Genomic DNA, 21,327 nt, shown 5'->3' on the forward strand with positions numbered 1-21,327 from the left:
TAATAAAATATAACGATAATCATAGCACATTACAAATCATTTTATAGTAAACATTATAATAGGTTACTGAAAATGTTTAACCAAACCCACATCTATAATGCATTATTAACATACATGAATTATAGGGTTAGCATTAGCTTTAACCCCTACCCTAACCCTGTAATCACATGAAAATGCACTTAAACATACGATAATGTAAAGAGCTGCAACAATTATTCGATTAAACGAACAATAATCGATTATTAAATTAATCGCCAACAATTTTGATAATCGAATAATTGGTTTGAGCAGTTTTTTTAAAGACAATAAGTCCAAATTCTCTGATTTCAGCTTCTTCTTAGATTAGTGATATGACACTTATTTCTACATGTATTGATGATGTAATTTTTATGTGAAAAAATCATGACGATTTATTTAATCTTTGACCCCAAAAATGTTGTTGTTTTTTTTTTTTTTCAAATATATTATTGGATCATTTGTAATGATGCATTTTTGCCAGCAGCATTGTACTGTTGCCTAGGTAGGGTTCCTTTTAAATACTTCATATGCTAGTATGTGGTTTAATTAATATAAATGCATAAATGCATATAAATGCATCATTGTGTACCAGAAAAGTATATATATGAAAAGTGTATATATATATATATATATATATATATATATATATATATTAGTGCTTATAACTATAATTATACAGTGATATACGCAGATTGTAACACATTATAATTATGTTTATAATGCATTGTAGACATGGACACCATAGAAACTGTTACCAATGTTGTTATATAATAAACAATCTTAAATCCTCTGATCACCAGACCTCTAACCTATAGATCTGTCATGTGTTTGCGTTGGTGTGACTTCAGATGATCGAGCCGTTTGAAGCTGAGGCCACACACGGTGCAGCAGTACGGTCTCTCCCCTGTGTGTGTGCGCTGGTGAACCTTCAGTATGTCCGCCCGCGTGAAGCTCTTATCGCACATGGTGCACCGGTGCGGTTTTTCCTGCGTGTGAATTCTCCGGTGCAATTTCAGGTTCCAGAGGCGGCTGAACTTGTTCCCGCACACGGTGCAGCAGTATGGTTTGTCGCCCGTCTGGCCGCACTTGTGTGTCTTTAGGTCGGAGAACGAAGGGAAACCTTTCCCGCAGTGGCTGCAGAGGTGGAGCCCCTGCCCTGAGTGGATCCTCTGGTGGACTTTGAGGTTACAAGCTTGAGTGAAGGTTTTCCCGCACTGGGTGCAGGAGTACGGTGGCACTTGTCCGGTGCCTTTGTGTGTCTGCTTGTGGGCTTTTAGTGAAGCCGGATCAGGGAAGGACATGGAGCACTGGTTACAGGAGTGCCTCCTTCCTGCTCTCCCTCCAACCTGATGCTGCAGCCTCTCTCCCAGGTTTAAGCTAGCACTGTAAGCGTCTGAGGGCCCATACATATCCTCTGTGTTTTCTATGCCCTGGCCCCTGAAGTTCAACCTGCCGCCTGCATCACCAGACACATGTTCAGGGTACAGGATACTGGGGTCCTGTAGATACCCTTCTTCATTGATCAATAAACAGCTGAGCTCTCCACTTACATCAACGTTAGTCCTTGAGGGAGACCCTACGGGTGAACCAACCGCGCCTCTTCTGTTCCGTGCGGCTCCCACTTGGTAAACTTGATGCCCGGCTCCTTCTGCTGCTGCTTCCCCCTCGTAGTGCCCCATGTAACTCAGATCCTCCCCCAGGTGGGACGGTGACCCTTGTAACCCATCCAAGTTGCCCATGTCTATCACAGTGGAGTCTCCGTAGCCAGTCTTGTCAAATCCTCCCAGATCTTCCATACCGTACCTGTTCTGGAAAAGAGGTTCAGATGTGTTGGCTGAGTGGGTTCCTTGTCCTGATTCTGGCCTCTGGTCGAAGCCGGCGTCCCAGTTAATGTGGCACTTTGGGAGCTTCTGGTCACTGAAACGTTTGCTGGGCCCCGGCAGACCTGATGTCGATGTTTCTGGCCAATGAGAGGAAGAAAAGATTATTTATTATATTAAAGATCATTACAGTTGTTGAACTACAACGACACAATAACAATATGAATACTGAAAAACCAGTTTGCATCATCTGGCAGTACTGAAGAAGAATTCACTGTTGAGATAAAGGCTGTGTAATGTGAAAATAATAAATGTTATTATTTAACTATAGCAAGTTATGTCAATAAGCTTTTGAGGTGTTATCTATAGTCATAGTTAGCCTGGCTAACACCAGACTATATCACAAATGAGATATAGTCTGGAGACCACCTATTCATTTCTCCGTAGAGGAGGCGTGGTTTACGATCCTCCAGAGCCGTTTATTGGACGCTCCGAATGTCTGTCATAACCATCTGTACATAGCTCTTAGCCAATCGTATCAGCAATACCAGATGACGTATGTAGAGCGACAGAAATTCGAGGAAGCATCGAGGAAGAACACGACTCATGTTTACACGATGGCGCCGAACAATTATTGTCGTTTGTGCAAGATATATATGAAGGAAGAAAGACACTACACATATGCACTTCAGACATATATTTTTCCAAAAAAACAATGATCAATGGCGAGACGACCACAACGATCGGGGTCTCGCTAAACCCCGTTAGCTTAGCCACTAACGGGGCTAGTTGGTAGATTAGGCTTTTGCCAAATCCGGTTTCTCAGCAAGGCTAAAACATCCTTTTTGGTGGTGATAAAGGAGTGTAAAGTCAAACATTGTTCTTCTTTTAAAATAAACTTTGGCTCTAAACTATTGAGAACACTGTCTACAGCTAGATCCAAATAGAGCTTCGCGTCTGCTGCAGCCATGTTGGATCCGTAAGAAAACTACAAGCTTCCGTCTGTCGAATAGTACGCGTCATCGTCTTGTCGTCCCTCCCCGTTCTGTGATTGGATACCAAAAGCAGGGCTAAGAATCGGCCATGGACACCATGCTATCTTGCAGTTCGAAACTAAATAAAGCATGCAAGGCAGCATGGGTATACCCAAACCAAGTCATAATAATGGTGTGCTATCATCAATTATGTAAAACAATTAAGTTAAGTTATAAAACCTTCCATTTTTACCACCGGCACTCTTAAAAACTCAACCTGGAAATGACGATATACTTATTTATGTGACTGAAATTTCAAATTTAAATCATTTTTCTGAATGTGTGCATAGATAAAAGGGACTGACCGTCCATATTGACTCCCCATCTCTCTTGGGACTCGTTAGTTTTTGGAGTGATCCGAAGGGCCTCCTCCTTCAGCAGTCTGTCCAGCTTTTCACCCTGAACACCTGGAGACTGGCAGACACACACAAGACACATTAATACAGGAGCTTTAACTACACTAACCTCAGGAGAAATTATAAGATTTGCATTTGATCAACAGGATTTAATGCTACAGCATTAAAAAGTCAAACAAAAACCAAAATACTGAAAGATATTACAGCGATTTTATTACCGGAGACGTGAAAAACAATGCAATGACAATCAGCTATCCTTAAAAACTATACTTTAAACATTTAACGCTCTGGAGTCCATGTATTTATCGAAAATGCACATGTTTTATTTACAGTAATAACTTTATTTATATATGATATGTAGACAAGCTGAGAAAGACAGTTGAAAGTTCAATCATAGGAGCTTTCATAGTGTGCCATTTAGTTTCTAGACCATTTTTAAAAGGGGAATTTTCTTTCTACAATGAAAACTATTACTATTTTTAATTATTTATTCTTATTTATTATTTTTTTCTGCTGTTTTTATGTGTATAAATGGTGAAAAAAATGGTACATTTCCATAGACACCTTTGTCTTTTGTTTGTATTTTGGGTTCCTGGCAGCTTTATACTTTGTTAATTAAAATAAAATGAAAAATCTGACTGATAGCCAAGTTTGTGTGGAGAAAAAGGAGGATGTGATGTAAGGACAGACTGAAAGAGGCTAAACACAGACATAAATTAATGCATAGGAAGTTGACAAATTTCAACCAAAATCTCCTGGACTTCAGAGGTTTAACTCTTATTTATAGAAGCTTGGATAGTGAAACAAACTGTCCCCTACCTGTGTGGTCTTCATGCCCCTGTTGGTCTCTGGTCTTGTGTCTTCTGCTTCATGACAAGGTGTCTCTCCATCAGTGTCTTGGGAACTGTTTATATCTTCTTCTTGCAGCATACTCTCCTGTTTAAGACTTTTCTCTGGAGCAGAAGAGAGGGAAAATGTTCTTATCTTCTTATTTGAATAGCATGAATATTTGCAATTGCATATTAAGAGTTTATGAAGGTAAAGGTGAGGGGTCACTGATACATTGTTTTGGTTTATGCCCCGCCACTTTACTATTTTGGTACAACAACGGAAATCAGCATAAAGAAGAATAAAAGACCTTGTACTCTATCTACCCAGGACCAAATTGCAGACAAAATTTGTGAAAGTTGGCAAACAGAGTGGAACATTTTAGAGCTGCAACAATTATTTGATTAATCGAACAATAATTGATGATAAAATTAATCGTCAACTATTTTGATAAACTAATAATTGGTTTGAGCTGTTTTTTTTAAAGACAATAAGTCCAAATTCTCTGATTTCAGCTTCTTCAATGTGAATATTTTTGGTTTCTTTGTTACTTTATGACAATAAACTGAATATCTCTTTGGTTTGTGGACAAAATAAGAGATTTGAGGACGTCATCTTGTGGTTTGGGAAACACTGATTGATATTTTTATACACTTTGTGTCAATCTTGGTGTCAAAATCTACTCTCCTGACTAGTAGCACAAATAGGAGGTACTTTTTCTTTTCTTGGGTATTTTAATTTTTGTTACTTTATACAGTGATGGAAAGAGTATTCAGATCCCTTACTTAAAAAAGTAAATGTACTAATCCCACACTTTGAAATTACTCCACTACAAGTAAAAGTCCTGCATTCAAAACTTACTGAAGTAAAAGTACAAAAGTATCAGCATCAAAATGTACTTAAAGTATCCACAATCTTGATGAAGTGGCTCCTACCAAAAATGTAAACCTATGGTGATGGAGAGCATGTGGAAAAAATGTGGAGCTTTTGTCCGGCGTGTCCCCTTTATTCTTAAATCTGATCCTAAGCTTCCTGACCATAAGGTACAGTACTTTACAGCAGTAGTTCTCAACCTTTTTGAGTCGCGACCCCCAATTTAACATGCATATTGACCGTGACCCCCGCTCACTGAACAGAATCTCACACGCACAGTTCAGATCACCCAAAAAAAAAAAAAAATGACCAAAAAGACAAAAAATGCCCATAAAAGACACAAAATTACCCAAAAAAGAAACAAAATTACCAAAAAAGACACAAAATGACTAAAAAAAGACACAAAATGATCAAAAAAGGAAACAAAATTACAAAAAGACACAAAATGACCAAAAAAGACACAAATTGACCACAAAATGATCAAAAAAAGACACAAAATGACCAAATAACACACAAAATGACAAAAAAAAACCACACAAAATGACCAAAAAAATGACATTAAGTGACCAAAAAGACTAAAACACATTAACACATGAACACTTTAACACAGTGGAGACAGAGCTGACTTCCAAAATGATTTGACGACCCCCAGCAATCATCTCGCGACCCCAATTGGGGTCCCGACCCCAAGGTTGAAAAATAGCTGCTTTACAGGATATTACCTTGTACCCCTGGTGTCTTCCTGGGACTCACCTATGTCTCTGGGGTTGTGAGACTCACCTATGTCTCTGGGGTTGTGAGACTCACCTATGTCTCTGGGGTTGTGAGACTCACCTATGTCTCTGGGGTTGTTGGGATCCTCTCCGGTTCTCCCACAGTCCAGACACCTCCTCCGGTCCTCCTCTCTCTCTTTCCGGCGACTCTCCGACCACTTGAGCCTCCTCTTCAGGGCCTCGACCTGCTCCCTGCAGCGGCTCACCTCCTCCAGGAAGCTGTCCTCCACCAGCCGGGTGATCTCATACATGGCGGCTTTGAACACCGTCTCCATGACACCCGAGAGCTGCGACTGGAACGTTACTATGGTTTCAGACATCGTTCCAAGAATATGAGATATCTGTCTCTTTCAGTACAACTTCAAAAAAAGGTCCCTTTAAACTGTACGCCACGTCTTAAAGTCGGTTTCCACTCTATGAGACGTTAAACAAGTCTTATTGGTATGTTGTCTGGTCCGTATTTACTTCTTGTTTACGTCTATTAAACCAAATATGATGTTATTAAAGTGCAGAATCGCTGTTAAAGCCAACGTTAGCTCACTAGCCTGCTAGTTGTGATTCAGAGTTGACGTTACGGATTCCGACCATTATGCGATAAACAATTAGCAGACACGTAAAGAATAATAATATTTAGCATTAATGTAGTTTACGGTAAGTGTGAGGAAAGTTTGGTAGCGATGGTAATCCAGTTTCTATCTGTTATCTAACGTTATAAATCCGTTTAGCTTCGCTCTTCCGTTTGATTCCGTAAACAAGAGAACTTCCGAGATTTAAACTACGGATCGTCAGATGGGACAAACTGAACCGAACCGGCTCTCTCATCAACAACGCTACACAGAGCGTTATTTATATGTAGGCCTACATATTATGGCCGTTCAGGAAATTATTATATATAGGCTATGGATTCAAAACCTGAGAATATATAGAAATCTGAGAATATATATTGAAACCTGAGAATATATATATTTTGAAACCTGAGAAAATATATTAAAAGTTTGAGAATATATAAAAAACGAAGAATATATCTTGAAAATCTGAGAATATATATAGAAACCTGAGAATATATATTAAAAGTTTGAGAATATATATAGAAACCCGAGAAAATTTATTGAAACCTGAGAATATATATATTAAAAGTCTGAGAAAATATATTGAAATTTGAGGATATATATAGAAACCTGAGAATTTATATTAAAAGTTTGAGAATATAAAAAACCGAAGAATATATATTGAAAATCTGAGAAGATATATAGAAACCTGATAATATATATAGAAACCTGAGAATATATATTAAAAGTTTGAGAATATATATAGAAACCTGAGAATATTTATTGAAAATTTGAGAATATATATTGAAACCTGAAAATATTTATTGAAAATTTGAGAATATATATAGAAACCTTCGGTTGAAACCTTCAATATATATTCTCAGGTTTCAATATATATTCTCAGACTTTTAATATATATATGGGTTACACAGTAGTGTCGTGGGTAGAGGTCATGGTTGGAAGAAAGATAGTCATATGTAGTGATTCAGTTTCATCAATATTATGAATTGAAAACAGGACAGTGAAAAATAATGGGTATGCCACCATTATCCTCTCTCCGGGAAATCTTTGTGGAGGCAAGGCCGCAAAATCGCTGGTGATCCAAATCATGTTCTCTGCAGCGAATATGAGATGTTGCCTTCAGGAAAAAAGGTATAGGGTACCAAACTGCAAGTTAAATAGATACAAACTGTCCTTTATACCTATCTCCATTAAATTATTAAATAGTGCAAGATAGTGTGTGTGTCAGTGAGAGATTCATGAAGGGATTGTGCAATAAAAACGATGGTATAGGGTTCTGTCTGTGAAAATTATAAGGACATACTTATAAACTAAATATATTTCACTTTTATATGAATGAACAACATAACCATAATGAGGCACAATTCATTGTTTTGTGTTAAAATAATATTTTTTAGATTTTAAAACCTATTTTTGATTCACAAATTCATCACTGCAATGCGTCCAGATAAAAATGTCATGATTTCCCCAAACTTATATACAATAAATATTTAATAAATTATAAAAATAAGTATACATTTGTTTAAAAATGTAAAATTTAACAGAATGATTTCAAACATATTGCTTTTTAACCATGTATAAAGAACAAAATCTGAATGAAAATTGATGAAAAAAAAATGGTTAAATGATACAATAAGGCTAGAATTTTAATTAAAATATATGTATATTTAATAAATTACATTTTGGTGATACCAGCTACCCTTGAGCATATTTAAGGGTTTGCCAAAGAAAAAAAACAAGACAAAAAACCTTTCGTTGTTTTTTTCTATTTAAAAATCTGTTACGGTAATGAATTTTGCTCACAGTGTCTCTAAAAATGTCAGAAAATACCTTACATTTTTAAAAAATAGATTATAAATTCATATTAAACAGTGACTTTAGATTGTATATGTTATAAAGGGTCAAAGGAAATATGTATTCAATGCTCTTGGATTTTTGCTATGAGCTGTACCATGTTCATGAGAATTACCCATATATGCAATAGGAAGAGTGTGTGCAATAGTGCAAATGAAGAGTGTGTGTGTTCTGTGCTGATATGAATTTAATGCGATATGTAAACAGACTTCCTTTTGTGTGTGTTTGTGTTTTGTGACGTGCTTTATGTGAACATGTGACATTATCTTGTGTCCAAAGCGAATTTCTCCTAAGGGAGACAATAAAGCAACTAACTAATTAACGAAAAACACGTCAGGAAATATTACATGAAATACTGTTAAAAACACCTGGACTGAACAGGGGAAGGAAATAGTATTCATGTGGGTTCCAGCCCATCAAGGGTTAATAGGAAATGAAAAAGAAATGGCTGAGGAAGCAGTAAGAAAAGAGGAGGTGGAAATGAAAGTAAAATGTTCAAAAGCAGAGGGGGAAAGTTTAATATGGAAAGAAATAATGAATCAGTGGAATCAACATTGGAAGAGGGAGGTAAAACTGAGACATTTATATAAACTACAGAGTGTAGTAGGGGAGGCAGGTTGTTATGGTGATAATAGAACAGAACAAGTAAGCATAAGTAGAACAAGAATAGTGCACAGAAGGTTAAATAACACACTTAATATAATAGGAAAACATGCAACTGGTTGGTGTAATTGTGGGGAGAGGGAGACAGGAGAACATGTGGTTGAGTACAAAAAGGGAGAAGAAAAGGATGAATGTAGAGTTACAGAAGGCAGATAAAAGGGGAGATAACTTCAAATGTATAATACAGATGCATCTCAATTAATCAGAATATGATGGAAAAATCAATTTCCAGTAGTTGAAGTCAGTTGAACAGCTTCTAAACTGGATTAATTAAAAGAATATAACAGAAAGAGTAAGAAATAAGTTAAATCCAGCAGATGGCGGTAAATGCAACAATAAGGATGCCAACTGCCAATAAACACCAAAGAAGAGGCAAGGCCAGATTAACCATATGGGCAACTGGGCAATTACCCAGGGGCCCTTGACCTCTAAAGGGCCCAGGGCAGTGTGGGCACAAGCTAAATATCTGGTTATCTCTCTCTTATATGTTCAACTGTCCATAGGAGTCGTTGCTCAAAAATGAATTTTGAGGTGATTTCAGGGTGATTTCTGTTTAAAATGAGCTGAGGACCAAAATGCTACTATGATTGTAGATTCTTGATTTTTGTTTGTGTCTTGTCTTCCTCTGTGATGCCTCTATCAATGCAATACATTAGTGCTGCTGGGAATAGGTGTTGTTAAATAAATATTGGACGCTTTGAAAGTGGTTGCTTACTTATTTTTTTGTGAAAATTGAGGACACTTCCTTCCCGATCTTTTTCTATCTTTTTGTATGGTGTCCTTGAGTGCCAAGGAAGGCGCCTTCAAAATAAAATGTATTATTAATATTATTATTATTATTATTATTATTATTATTATTATTATTATTATTATTATTATCATCATCATCATCATCATCATCATCATCATCTATGTAGTGGGTCAGATTATACTACTGCTGATGTGTTTTGTTTTCATAACATCATATGTGAGTGAGTGGCCTTGTAGTGCATTTGTAGTTCTATGAGCGTTTGCATATCCACACAGGAAAATGCACTTTATGACAGTTAGTTATTGATGTATTGAGTATATTAACTGTATATTACTGTAATTTATTCTGTATTTTGCCAGATTATGGTGATTATGGGGTGGTGATGATGGGGCCCTTGAATATTGTTGCCCAGGCTACAGCAAAGTGTTAATCTGACATTCCAGTCCAGTAGGTGGCGGTAATGCACCTGTACGTTGGTCTGCCAACCGCCAAAAAAAACTCAATAGAAGAAGAAGAAGAAGAATTGAGAGGGGAGAAGAAGAAGTGTATGTGCGTCACACAAAGCACGGCCATAGGAAAGCAGCCATGTTAAGCCAGCTCCTAATACCGTGTTTTTAAACCCGTTTCAGTGAAACAAACCGTTAAAAGTCCGTTAAAAGACTCCTGTCGGGACTCGGACTAAGTGTAAAAGACACCAAGATGTCAGCGGATGATTTCCAGACCAAGTACTCCTCCGTCATGGAGGGAATGCTGAAGGGTGCCATCGCAGAAACCACGAAACTTTTCGAAACTATGGTCGATGAGCTGAAGGCAGAGATCTCCAAAATCAAGAAGGAGAACGAGGACCTGAAAACAAGATGCAGCCAGTTTGAGAAGACGAGAAGCGAACCGAGCGGAGACACCGGGGACACCGGAGAGAGTGAGCCCGCCGCGGGGCCGAGCTGCGGCGCGGAGAAACACGACCGAGCGGTTCAATGTGGTGCGTTATGAAGCTTGTTTACGCACGATATGCTTAGTATAATCGTAGCCAAATATAATTGTGCGATAATGTCATGAGAGGATTTAGCTAAAGTGTGATTATGTTGGAGCTACATGCTGTAACTCGTGTGTACAGACGTATGTGAGCTCAGCTTTACCTAAAGCGTGGGATCCAAAATGGGAGGGAAACCATACAATGCTTTCATGGCACACAGATTTAACACGGCGTGTTTCAACAACAGGAACAGTTTGCGACATTGTGGTTACATACAGAAACGTTACTTAGTATTTTCTCAGTCTTATTTAGCTCACAATATACTTGTATTACAGTTATCCTTACTTAAACTTGTCTAAAGTGTGGGACCCAAAAAGGGTGGGGAAACCATACAATGCTATCCTGGCTAACATGTTTGTCACAGTGCGTTCCAGCAGCAATAACAGGATGTGACATAATGATTGTCTACAGTACAAATACTACTAGAGCTGCAACAATTTTTCGATTAATGGATTATTATATTAATCGTCAACTATTTTGATAATCAAATAAGTGGTTTGATTTTTTTTTAAAAAAGATAATAAGTCCAAATTCTCTGATTTCATACTATACTTGTATTTACTTAGTATTACTTAGTATTTTGTCCGTCGTATGAACCTCACAATATTCTTGTATTACAATCCTCGTTACTTAAACTTGTCTAAAGTGTGGGACCCAAAAAGGGTGGGGAAACCATACAATGCTATCCTGGCTAACATGTTTGGCACAGTGTGTTCCAGCAGCAATAACAGGATGTGACATAATGATTGTATACAGAACAAATACTAAAACGTCTAACTGCAGTAACTACGCAAAGGGTAAAACAAAAGGTTTGGTTTTTTTAAATGTTTTTTTAACTGGCCAGCCAAATAGGTTATAGGTAGGTTAGTGATATGACGCTAATTTACAGATTGCACTAGAGCTGCAATAAATATTTGATTAGTCGAACAATAATCAATTATTAAATTAATTGTCAACTATTTTGATAATCGAATAATTGGTTTGAGCAGTTTTTTTTAAAGACAATATGTCCAAATTCTCTGATTTCAGCTTCTTCAATGTGAATATTTCTGGTTTCTTTGTCCCTTTATGACAATAAACTGAATATCTCTTTGGTTTGTGGACAAAACAAGAGATTTGAGGGCATCATCTTGTGATTTGGGAAACACTGATTGACCAAACAACTAATCGATTAATCCTTTGAATAATCGACAGATTAATCGATAATGAAAATAATTGTTGGTTGCAGCCCTACTTGATATTATAAAGTAATGTTATATTTTAGCCTTAATAAAATATTATCTTGCTTTTTTACTTAACAATAATAATAATAATAATAATTTATATTATTCTTCTCTTTACTTTTCAACACAACAAAGAAATACAAGTATACTTGTATTACTTAGTATTTTGTAAGTCGTATTTACTTCACAATGAACTTGTATTAGCCATTCTTACTTAAACTTGTCTAAAGTGTGGGACCCAAAAAGGGTGGGGAAACCATACAATGCTATCCTGGCTAACATGTTTGTCACAGTGTGTTCCAGCAGCAATAACGGGATGTGACATAATGAATGTATACAGTACAAATAACACTAGAGCTGCAACAATAATTCGATTCATCGAACAATAATTGATTATTAAATTAATCGTCAACTATTTTGGTAATCGATTAATTGGTTTGAGTAGTATTTTAAAAAAAGACAATAAGTCCAAATTGTCTGATTTTATACTATACTTGTATTTACTTAGTATTTTGTCAGTCTTATTTACCTCACATTATACTTGTATTACAGCCATCCTTACTTAAACTTGTCTATCAATGAATTAATTAACCAAAAATAAAAGGTTATAAACTTGTCATTTATATTTCAGTATTATATTCAGTAATCTTCTCTTCAAAAAAACAAATATGAAAAACAAAGTAAGCACTGCAGGGCATTATTCCCCAACCGTCTTAACTGGTAATCTGTGTTTTACACTCCAATATAAAGTCTCTCCAAAACAAAGTTAATGCAAGAACCAATGTTTCATTTAACGAGAAGGAATGTAATGCAATCATTTAGCAATACAACAGAAAAATACTTTTGTCGGGACCTTTGTAGTCCCTGTCGAAGAGCAGGGTCTTTTTTTCTCCCCGAAAACTGCCTGGATATGATGTAGTACTCTACACGACAACAAAACACGGCACCTGTAAAAGCCAACAAAGCAGTGTTCCCAACTTAGCAACTTTGTTGCTAAATTCAGCGACTTTTCAGACCCTCTTAGCAACTATTTTTCAGGAAAGCGACTGGAGACAAAATCCAGCGACTCTTTCTTACTCTTCTTAAAGAACCGCTTACGAGCCGGAGGCCGGCTTGTTAAGAAGAGCCGCCGTTAGCGGCAGTTAGCTACAGTTAGCTCTGTAGCAGTACAGTGTGTATGTGCTGCTGCTGCAGGAGGTGTTCACTTAGCGATGTTGTTAATTCACAATCACTATGTTCATGATCAGAGACTCTGTGCATTATTAGCTATGCTGCTTTCAGCTGCTGACGTTGTGCACAGTTAGCGACGGCGAAAACCATACATCACCTCCGGAGTTTCTAAATCCCTCTGGGGGCTCACTTGTAGTCGAAACATGCAGAGTGAGCGGACCTTTGAGAGGATGCGGCCTGAGACTTTCCCAGTGGCCACTTCCCCCCTAGTCGAAACGCGGCTAATGCCTAATCTTGAACCAGATCCTCGCTTTTTGACTGCCAAAGAACCTGCTCTCCACCAGTGAAACTGGTTCCAGAAGAACACCAACCCTTTTATTTGTTTAACTGCAATGTGATTGATATAGGGATTGATATAGTTTACAACAAAGTCTAGCATTAACATCTTACATTCAGTGTTAACAAGAACATAATCTCCGTCCATAACATTCAAGACGAGCAGCACAATTGTTTTGTACCAGTGGTGTTTAGATGCCAATGTAGGCTTGCAGAGCCATGAGCAACATTTGAGACAATGTTGTGACAATGTGGTCTGCCATTGTTATTCAAGTCTCAGAGAGCGGAGAAGTTTCCAGGTGTATACAGTGATGTAATGACGTGGCTCCAGCCTGTGGAAAAGCAAACTGGTTCTGAGGCAGTTTGCAAGTTGAACCAACTGCAAACCAGCACCAGCCCAGCAAAAGAACTAGGTTTGCGTTGGGCAAAAATGGGTACAAGACAGTGAAAGAGGTTTCTTTTGGATGTATAACGAAAACTGTATCATGTAACCCCAAGATGGCATCTTTTAATTCCAGTGACAATTGCTCGTCTGTCGAGTTTTAACTTCTGGGTTTACCTCCGGGGTGTGTACATAGACTTTACATTGTGATGACATCACAGATTTTTAAATAGCCTTTCTCAGGTTGAGTAAAGTTTTATAAAAACTAAACCACCATGGATCAAAAAATTTGGAATACAAAGAGTTATTGTAGTACAGTGTAGGCAGTTGTTTCCAATGCTGAAGAAAGAAACCTTCTCCATATGATTTCGGCCATTGTTCAGGTTTTAATCAACATGATTCGATTACTTTCAGACTCAAGTGAGAGGCGTGCTTCTTTAGACATCATGCGCAACATCACATATTTTCTGTCTTGCTGGCTCCACTGGTTCACATTGATACCACCTTGGAAAGTCTCACCCCTGTAATGCCTCTGTAACCACCTCCAAAGGTGCTACAGAGGGGGGATCACTTGGTCCCCCCATTAACCCTCTGATGTTGAAGGCGAAACATCACAGAGGCATAGTCATCGATGCTTGAAACGGCAGTCTAAACAAGCTATATATTTGAGCTGTTGTACAACATAAAGTAAGCTCTTTGTATCTTAGCAGGCTGCTTTACAATATATTTTCCTGGAGTCGGGCCCAAAAGCATTTAGGGATTTAGCTCTAAAAACCCTATTTTTAATATTCGGATCGTTTTTCTTTAAAAAAAAAATCACCATTTGTCCTGTTTTAATGCATATTCATGTTTACAGACTTGGTTCCTTTTCGCACAGTGCTGGTGGAACAATGTCAACCATTGAGGCATTCACTGCAAAACCAAGAGCAACAATGTTTGCATGACCACAACTACGGAGAGGGATGTCCTCAAATGGCCTTCATACTTGTCAAACAAGAGGTGCGTGGGTGTCTTTGAAATCAACCAACCTATTTTCACATTTGTCTTCTTGGCATTTTAAGTTTTGTTGTCTTTTAGCAGGACTCTTATGATGATTGTTCTCCGCAGTCTGCCATAAAGCAAGAGGAAGAGGAAGTTGAGCCTGCTGTGGTTTGTGGGTTAGTTTTGAGTGATAAATCAGGTAAGGAATTAAAACTAACTTATTTGTGAGATTTACAAACTTTGTTAAGATTGGCTACACAAAATTCTTACCCTTTTTTTTTTCTTCTCATGTTTCCTCTGTGATGTCAATCAATGCTAGGTTCAACACAAGAATCTGCTTGTGGAACTGAAACTGAAGGGCCTCTCATTAACAAGGAATGTTCAACTGGAGGAATATCCTTACCCCTTAAAGATGCAGAGGCCCGGTTGGCCCTAGAACTACCTTGTTTGAGAATAAATAGTGGTTCACAAGAAGCCCAGAACCAGTCATCTGAATTGGAGCATTCAATTGTCATCTCACTTGCTGCAATAAATCACAACATGGAAGAAGAGTCGGAAGTTAGTCAGAAGATATCAGAAACACCTGAAAACCCCCTATTGGTCATTGCTCAGAATCAATCAGAGGTTGAATCTATCGAAAAAGAGCAAACATCAGTTGTTCCCCAACAGTGTCGAAGAGAAGGTGAAACGTCAGAAATTGAACGAACTGATGTCACTCTGCAACAGAATACAGATGTGCAATCTACAAAGTCAGTACGACGTAGAGGACGGCCACCAAAGAAGGCTAAACAGCCAGCAAGAGATACTGGTTCTCCTGCTGTTTCAGCAGCATCTCTAAGTAGAGACTTTTCCTCTGAAAAGGAAAAAACATTTAGATCTCAACAATCTTCCATGGAAATGGAAGAAGGGGCAATTCAGGTTTCATCTGCAAATGAAACAAAAAACACCCCAGAAGGTCAGCCCAGAGAACGCCACACCTCCGTTACTCTTCAGGATGCAATGCTATTAGTTGAAGCCATGAATCAGTCACCTGCAGAAAAGACACTCTCCTCTCCACAAAGAATGGCAGCACCAACTCAAAACCAGTGTGCCCTCAGTGTGGGTACCTTAAGATTTGTGGACAAGGTCCCTGCTGAGGTACAGACACCACCTCTTCCTGTTAAAAGTCATAAGCCTGCAGGAAATCTCGACGTAACAGAGATGTCCACAACAACCCAATCAACAGTAGAGAAACTTAGTGCTCCTTCAGTTACTGCAGATGCCACTCCAACCAGCAAAACTCAGGCCCACATTAAGGGTGTCTTACCAAACCAACAGCACAGGGTCACTCCATCTAATACTATCACATCTTCATCAGCTGCTGCAGTTCAAACAAATCTGATGTCATTTCAGCAACAAACTCCCCATCATCTGATAACACCAGTAGCAGCCCAAAATCCGGGTGAGACAGCATCCCATAAAATTATTGTCATGCCAAGAACGTATCAGAAAATAGCAGCGCTGTCTCCAACCCAGCTTCCTGCTGTTGTATCAACAGTTGTTGCTGCACAAAAGAAAAGTCTACTTTCAGGCTCTGCAACTACAAGCCTGCCTCCGGCATCAGCTTCCCTTTCCCCTCTTCCTCAGAAAACAATATTCATTACCTCAACGAAGTCGCTTCCTGTTGCCACTTCACAGTCGACCGCTACCCTAACAGACCCACAGTTGGGAACTCTATCGCACCCAAAAATAACAATTATAATTCCAAGACGGATGTCAGCTGTGGCATCAAGAATGTCTCAGTCTCAGGCCATTCTGACAACCAAGCAGGAGTCAGCCAAATTTGCTTCTCCTGTTACAATGTCATCGCCACTGTTGATTTCCGAGTTACACGAGTTAAGCGATTCTATGGATACACACATGGCTTCAGACGAAGTGGTCACAATATCGTCTCAAAAAAGAGATAATACATCAGACAGCTTGGAATCTCCCAAACAAACTGACTTTGCTTCTGAAACAATAGATGAACCTACAGGAACCTCTTTTGGTTCAGTCTGGCTAGTACCAACGCCCTCACCTCCAGTGGTTCCGCCAACTTCTGAACAAAAAATCTCTTCTGCTGTGGTCAGATTAACCAGGCTTCCAGTTTCAGTGTCGGCCAATAAAGCAGTCTTCGTCTCAAGACTGCCTAAAGATGGATCTTCTGAAAATCAATCCATTTTGAAAGATAGTGACACACAAGAGAAACCATCTTCACCTTTGGTTATGTCAACACAGACATTAGCCACGGACATTTGTCCCAATATAAGACAAACTTCTGTTCCTCTGTCTGTAAATGCCCCTCAGGTGTCCGAAGAGCAAACTGATATTCAAGAGAAGGCATCGTTATCCTCTGACAACTGGTCCAATCTGCAAGAGTCCCCTTACTGTAGTCTATCTACACCACCCAGTGTGCCAGTCTTTGAGAACTCTACAATTGCCGTCAAGACATCTGAGCCTCCAGCTGTAGCTGGTAAAGCTTGTGAAACTACTCCTTATTCAGATGAGGAAATATTTGAAGTTTGTCAGTTGCCATATGAGCCAACTATGGAAGAGAGACAGTCTGCCGCACCCATACAGCTAATTCCAATCACCAAGGACCCTTCTGACCCTCATCTACAGATGACGAAAGCTCAGTTTCTGGCACAGCTGGCAGTGACACCTGTGATGCAAGAACCACAAACGGTAACTTTGTTTAACAATATGATTGTTATGTTAAAAAAACATTTTTTGCACCTTCAGGAAGCTAGTTTCAAAATATATTGCTGCCGTAACCAGAGCCAACAAAATCTTGTTTGCTTGATTGCCAAGAGAGTTGCTGAAAGACCCTCACCCTAAGATTAAACATGACAAATAACTTCAATCTGGTATTTGATTTGCTAATAAATAAATAAACAATTTGTATAGGGGCATAATAATATTCAATATAAATATGTATAAAAAATTACCATGGTTAAGTAGATTTTGGATCCATGCATCTTTAAATAAATATGTATTGCAATCTTCTGCAACAATTATTGTGGTTGTTCTGTATGTATTTTAAATTTAACATAATTTCTTTTTTTTTTCGTTATAGGCCTCCTCTAATGACTTTGTACATGCCACAAGTTCTCATTCAGAGACCTTCACCCCTGACAAGAAGAGGTTACAGAGGAAATCCTTAGTGGCCCGACTCCAAAATCATCTCAAAGCTCACTCAAGGGCAAAAAGAACTGGAAATATTCCAGAGCCACGCACTGAAACTGAGCCCCACACTTCAAACCCTAGGCAACCTACTTTAGAGAACAACAGTCCAAATAACGAAAAAGCAACTTCAAAAGCTGTTCCTCTCAGCCCAGAAGACCCAAGAGCAGTTGAAGATGTTACATCTCCAAACAAGACCAATGATGATCCGACTCCCATGAGTCCTTTGAGATCTGGATTATGTACAGGTAGTGCTAGATCAAAGAGGACTGCTGATGAACAAACTCCTGTCCCTTCTGAAAGGTTTAAGGCCACTACTGAATCCACCTTGGAGACATCCAGGAGGTCTATTAAAGATAGAGTTGCTGTAGGCTCCAAAACTGAAACCTCCACTTCTGTGAGTCCAAGAAGGTGTAGCTCAACTAAAGAAAATACTAGCCCTAAAAAGACTCAATCTACTTCTGTAAGTTCAAGGAGGCCTAGCCCAACTAAAGAGGCTAAGGAAAATGCTAACCCCAAAAAGACAAAATCTTCTTCTGTGAGTCCAAGAAGGTCTTCAACTAAAATAAGTAACCCTAAAAATACAAGGTCCACATCTGTGAGTCAAAGAAGGACCAGGTCAACTAGAGATGACATAAGCCCCCAAAATGGTGCTACCCCTAAAAAAACCAAAACCACATCTATGAGTCCAAGGAGGATCAATTCAACTAGAGATGGTACTAACTCCAAAAACAGTACAAGCCCTAAAAGTACTAAGACCACGTCTGTGACCCTCAAGAGGATTAGTTCTAGGAAAGATATCGTTAGTCAAAAAAGTAGTGAAAAAGGTGCTAGCCCAAAAATGTCAACAAATGAATTGCCGTATTTCTGCCGTAGGAGGTGTACCTTACCTAAAGATGGCCCTATCACAAAAGAGTTTAAGAGGGAATCAAACTCCTTCAGTGCTAGATATAGTACTAGTACCGATGGTGCTAGTACTAGTGCAAATGCTATGAGTGAAATTGGTTTGGTTAGGTGGCCTGGATTAGATGATGACGGTCAAAGTCCTAAGAAGTCAAGGGAATCCACCCCTGCTAAAAAACCCAGATTTATTCACGAGGCTGCTAATCCTCAAAAGAATCTAAGAGTGCTGAATGCTAAGAAATTAGCTCAAGCAGCAAAAGCAAAAACAATAGCTAAAATGAGAAATTCTAGTCAATCAAAAATGCAAAATGTCGCTAAAACAAGCCAGTTAGCAGAGGGCCATGCTAGCGGTGGGGTTTTGAGAAAATTTACAGCTACAGCTGTGTGGATTCCTCCAATCTGTAAAACACCTCCAGGGCAAAAGAAAGAGGCGAAGTCACCAAGATCGCCGGACAGTCCACTGGTTTACCCCCCAAGTATTTCTCTCTTCCCTATACCTATCAGAGGACCACCTGTTGTATCACCGTTACAGCCTTTATCAGTCATCGGTAGGCGTCTGCTCAAGAACCAGTGTGGGGAGTGCGGCCGTGTCCTAAGCAGTGTTGCCGCCCTGGAGAGCCACGTCCGTCTCCACACTGGTCGCCGACCTTACTCGTGCACGCTCTGCGGTAAGGGCTTTCCGGACTCAAAAGGTCTCAAACGGCATGGCCGGGTGCACCGCAATGGTAGAATCCATATCTGTCCCGAGTGTGGGAAAGGCTTTGTCTATCGTTTTGGCCTCACCAAACACCTCCAGATGGTGCACACCAGGATTAAACCTTTTATCTGTCAGATCTGCAACAAGGGGTTCTTCTCAAAGCGTGATGTGGAAGCCCACATACGGATGCACACCGGAGAGAAACCATTCCATTGCAACCTCTGTGATAAAAAGTTTGCGAGGAGGGTAGAACTAAATGTGCATTTAAGGTGGCATAATGGTGAGAAGAGACACTGGTGCCCATACTGTGGGAAAGGATTTTTGGACTCCAACAACCTGAAAAGGCACAAGTACATCCACACAGGGGAGAGACCACATGCCTGCCCACACTGCCCCAAGAATTTCACACAGTCAGGCCACCTGAAAAAGCATGTGAAAAATGTGCATAGAGCATAATGAGAGATGGTTATTCAGTATACCACTGTTTTAACCCCATCTTCATACAGCAATATACAGTGTTGTAATGTGACAGTACTTGATTCAAAAGGGATCAGTGATTTTTTTATTTTATTTTTCCTTTGACGCGATATATTTGTCAAACAAACGAACAAAAAAACGCAAGTAGAAAAATGCAATCCTATTTATGCTTCATTTAGCAGAGGCGAATTTGTTTTTATTTAATTTATGAAGGAACACATTTTTTTTTAGGAAATTCTCTAATGCTTTCCTGCTGATTTAAAAAAAAAAAAACTAACAAACAAGTGCAAAGTCAAAATAGATCACATGTATATTTTACAGAGAGAAACAACCTTATTTGTAATTTAATGATTGATTTAACATTTTTACACAATTCACAAACTTTGTGATGCTGTGAAAGAAATAATTCAGAAGTAGTGCCCTATGTGAGAGAGGTAACTTTTATCAAGTAAACATATTGGAGCATTTCCTAAAATTTCGATCTGATCTTTTAAAATAATTTCCATTTAATTGGTTTTGACACCTCTTTTTTTGTTGTAAATATAGAATATTGGCTTATTTCAATAACTAATTCATTTCTCATTTTTGATTAAATCAGTGATACAACAAAATGCCCTGATTTCAGTAGCATGTTGGAACAAATGATGGATGCAAAATAAGAAATGCACTTTATTCCGACGAGCTTTGCTTCATGCAGGGCTTAAGAATGTTTTAGATTGTAAACAATTTCAAAGGTTAATCTGGTATTATTTATTATAGATGAAACATCAGTTTTTGGCTGTAGTGAAAACCTCGGCGTACCAGATACTTGAGAAATTTAAAAAATGTTTTCTCTATGGATACCAAGTTCAGTATGATAGTATATGTCTAATAGAAAGAGATATTTAATTATTCTGTTATTGTTTTTTTTTTTTGCAAGACACAGCTGTCATTTTTACCAGCTGTCACATTGTGATTTTGGAGCATACGGTGAATGTATGATAAATGATTGGCTTGTAAGTATTGTTGTTTATTTGTAAATATGTTAATAGTTTGAGTACAATTTAGATTCTTCATATTGCTGTTTCTTTGACAACTTTGTTACAAAAATTGGCAATACGTGTGCTGTATTATACAAATACAAATGAAAGTTTAATGCTTGCTTTGGTAAAACCTTTGTTTTTTTTCTCAAAGTGCTAACAGTTTAACACTTGTTAGATGACAGTGACCCGTGCTTCTTTTAGAATTTTAAACCTTATGGTATTATTTTGAATTCAAGTTTATTTGATTGTATTTCAGTTAAGTTGTATATTCCAAGTCCTGTCACTCGAGGAAGCGGGTAATAAAGAGTTAAAACTAACCCTCTGCTGTGCTATTTTTTGTCCAAAGTAAAGTTGTAATAGTTT

At 38.4% G+C, this 21,327-nt stretch overlaps 2 protein-coding genes across 4 annotated transcripts; one reads left to right on the forward strand and one right to left on the reverse strand.

Annotated features, from left to right (window-relative positions):
- Positions 1 to 670: 670 nt before the first annotated feature.
- Positions 671 to 6,501, reverse strand: si:ch73-109d9.2 (uncharacterized protein LOC565042 homolog). The gene is made up of 4 exons (XM_059328972.1): positions 5,764 to 6,501; positions 4,048 to 4,181; positions 3,178 to 3,286; positions 671 to 1,978 (listed from the first exon to the last, which is right to left on the reverse strand). The coding sequence occupies exons 1-4, from the start codon at positions 6,020 to 6,022 to the stop codon at positions 828 to 830; spliced, it is 1,653 nt and encodes a 550-aa protein (XP_059184955.1). The 5' UTR covers positions 6,023 to 6,501; the 3' UTR covers positions 671 to 827.
- Positions 6,502 to 10,097: 3,596 nt separating this feature from the next.
- Positions 10,098 to 21,281, forward strand: LOC131968164 (mucin-2). 3 transcript variants are annotated; one of them, XM_059328921.1, is made up of 5 exons: positions 10,098 to 10,518; positions 14,540 to 14,682; positions 14,761 to 14,863; positions 14,984 to 17,367; positions 17,759 to 21,281. In XM_059328921.1, the coding sequence occupies exons 1-5, from the start codon at positions 10,239 to 10,241 to the stop codon at positions 19,919 to 19,921; spliced, it is 5,073 nt and encodes a 1,690-aa protein (XP_059184904.1). In that variant the 5' UTR covers positions 10,098 to 10,238; the 3' UTR covers positions 19,922 to 21,281. The 3 variants fall into 3 exon arrangements, with proteins under 3 accessions (XP_059184904.1, XP_059184913.1, XP_059184922.1); XM_059328930.1 differs by having other exon boundaries at positions 14,764 to 14,863; XM_059328939.1 differs by having other exon boundaries at positions 14,791 to 14,863.
- The last annotated feature ends 46 nt before the right edge of the window (positions 21,282 to 21,327 follow it).

This window comes from Centropristis striata, chromosome 1 (genome assembly GCF_030273125.1).
Source record: "Centropristis striata isolate RG_2023a ecotype Rhode Island chromosome 1, C.striata_1.0, whole genome shotgun sequence".
NCBI lineage: Eukaryota > Metazoa > Chordata > Actinopteri > Perciformes > Serranidae > Centropristis > Centropristis striata.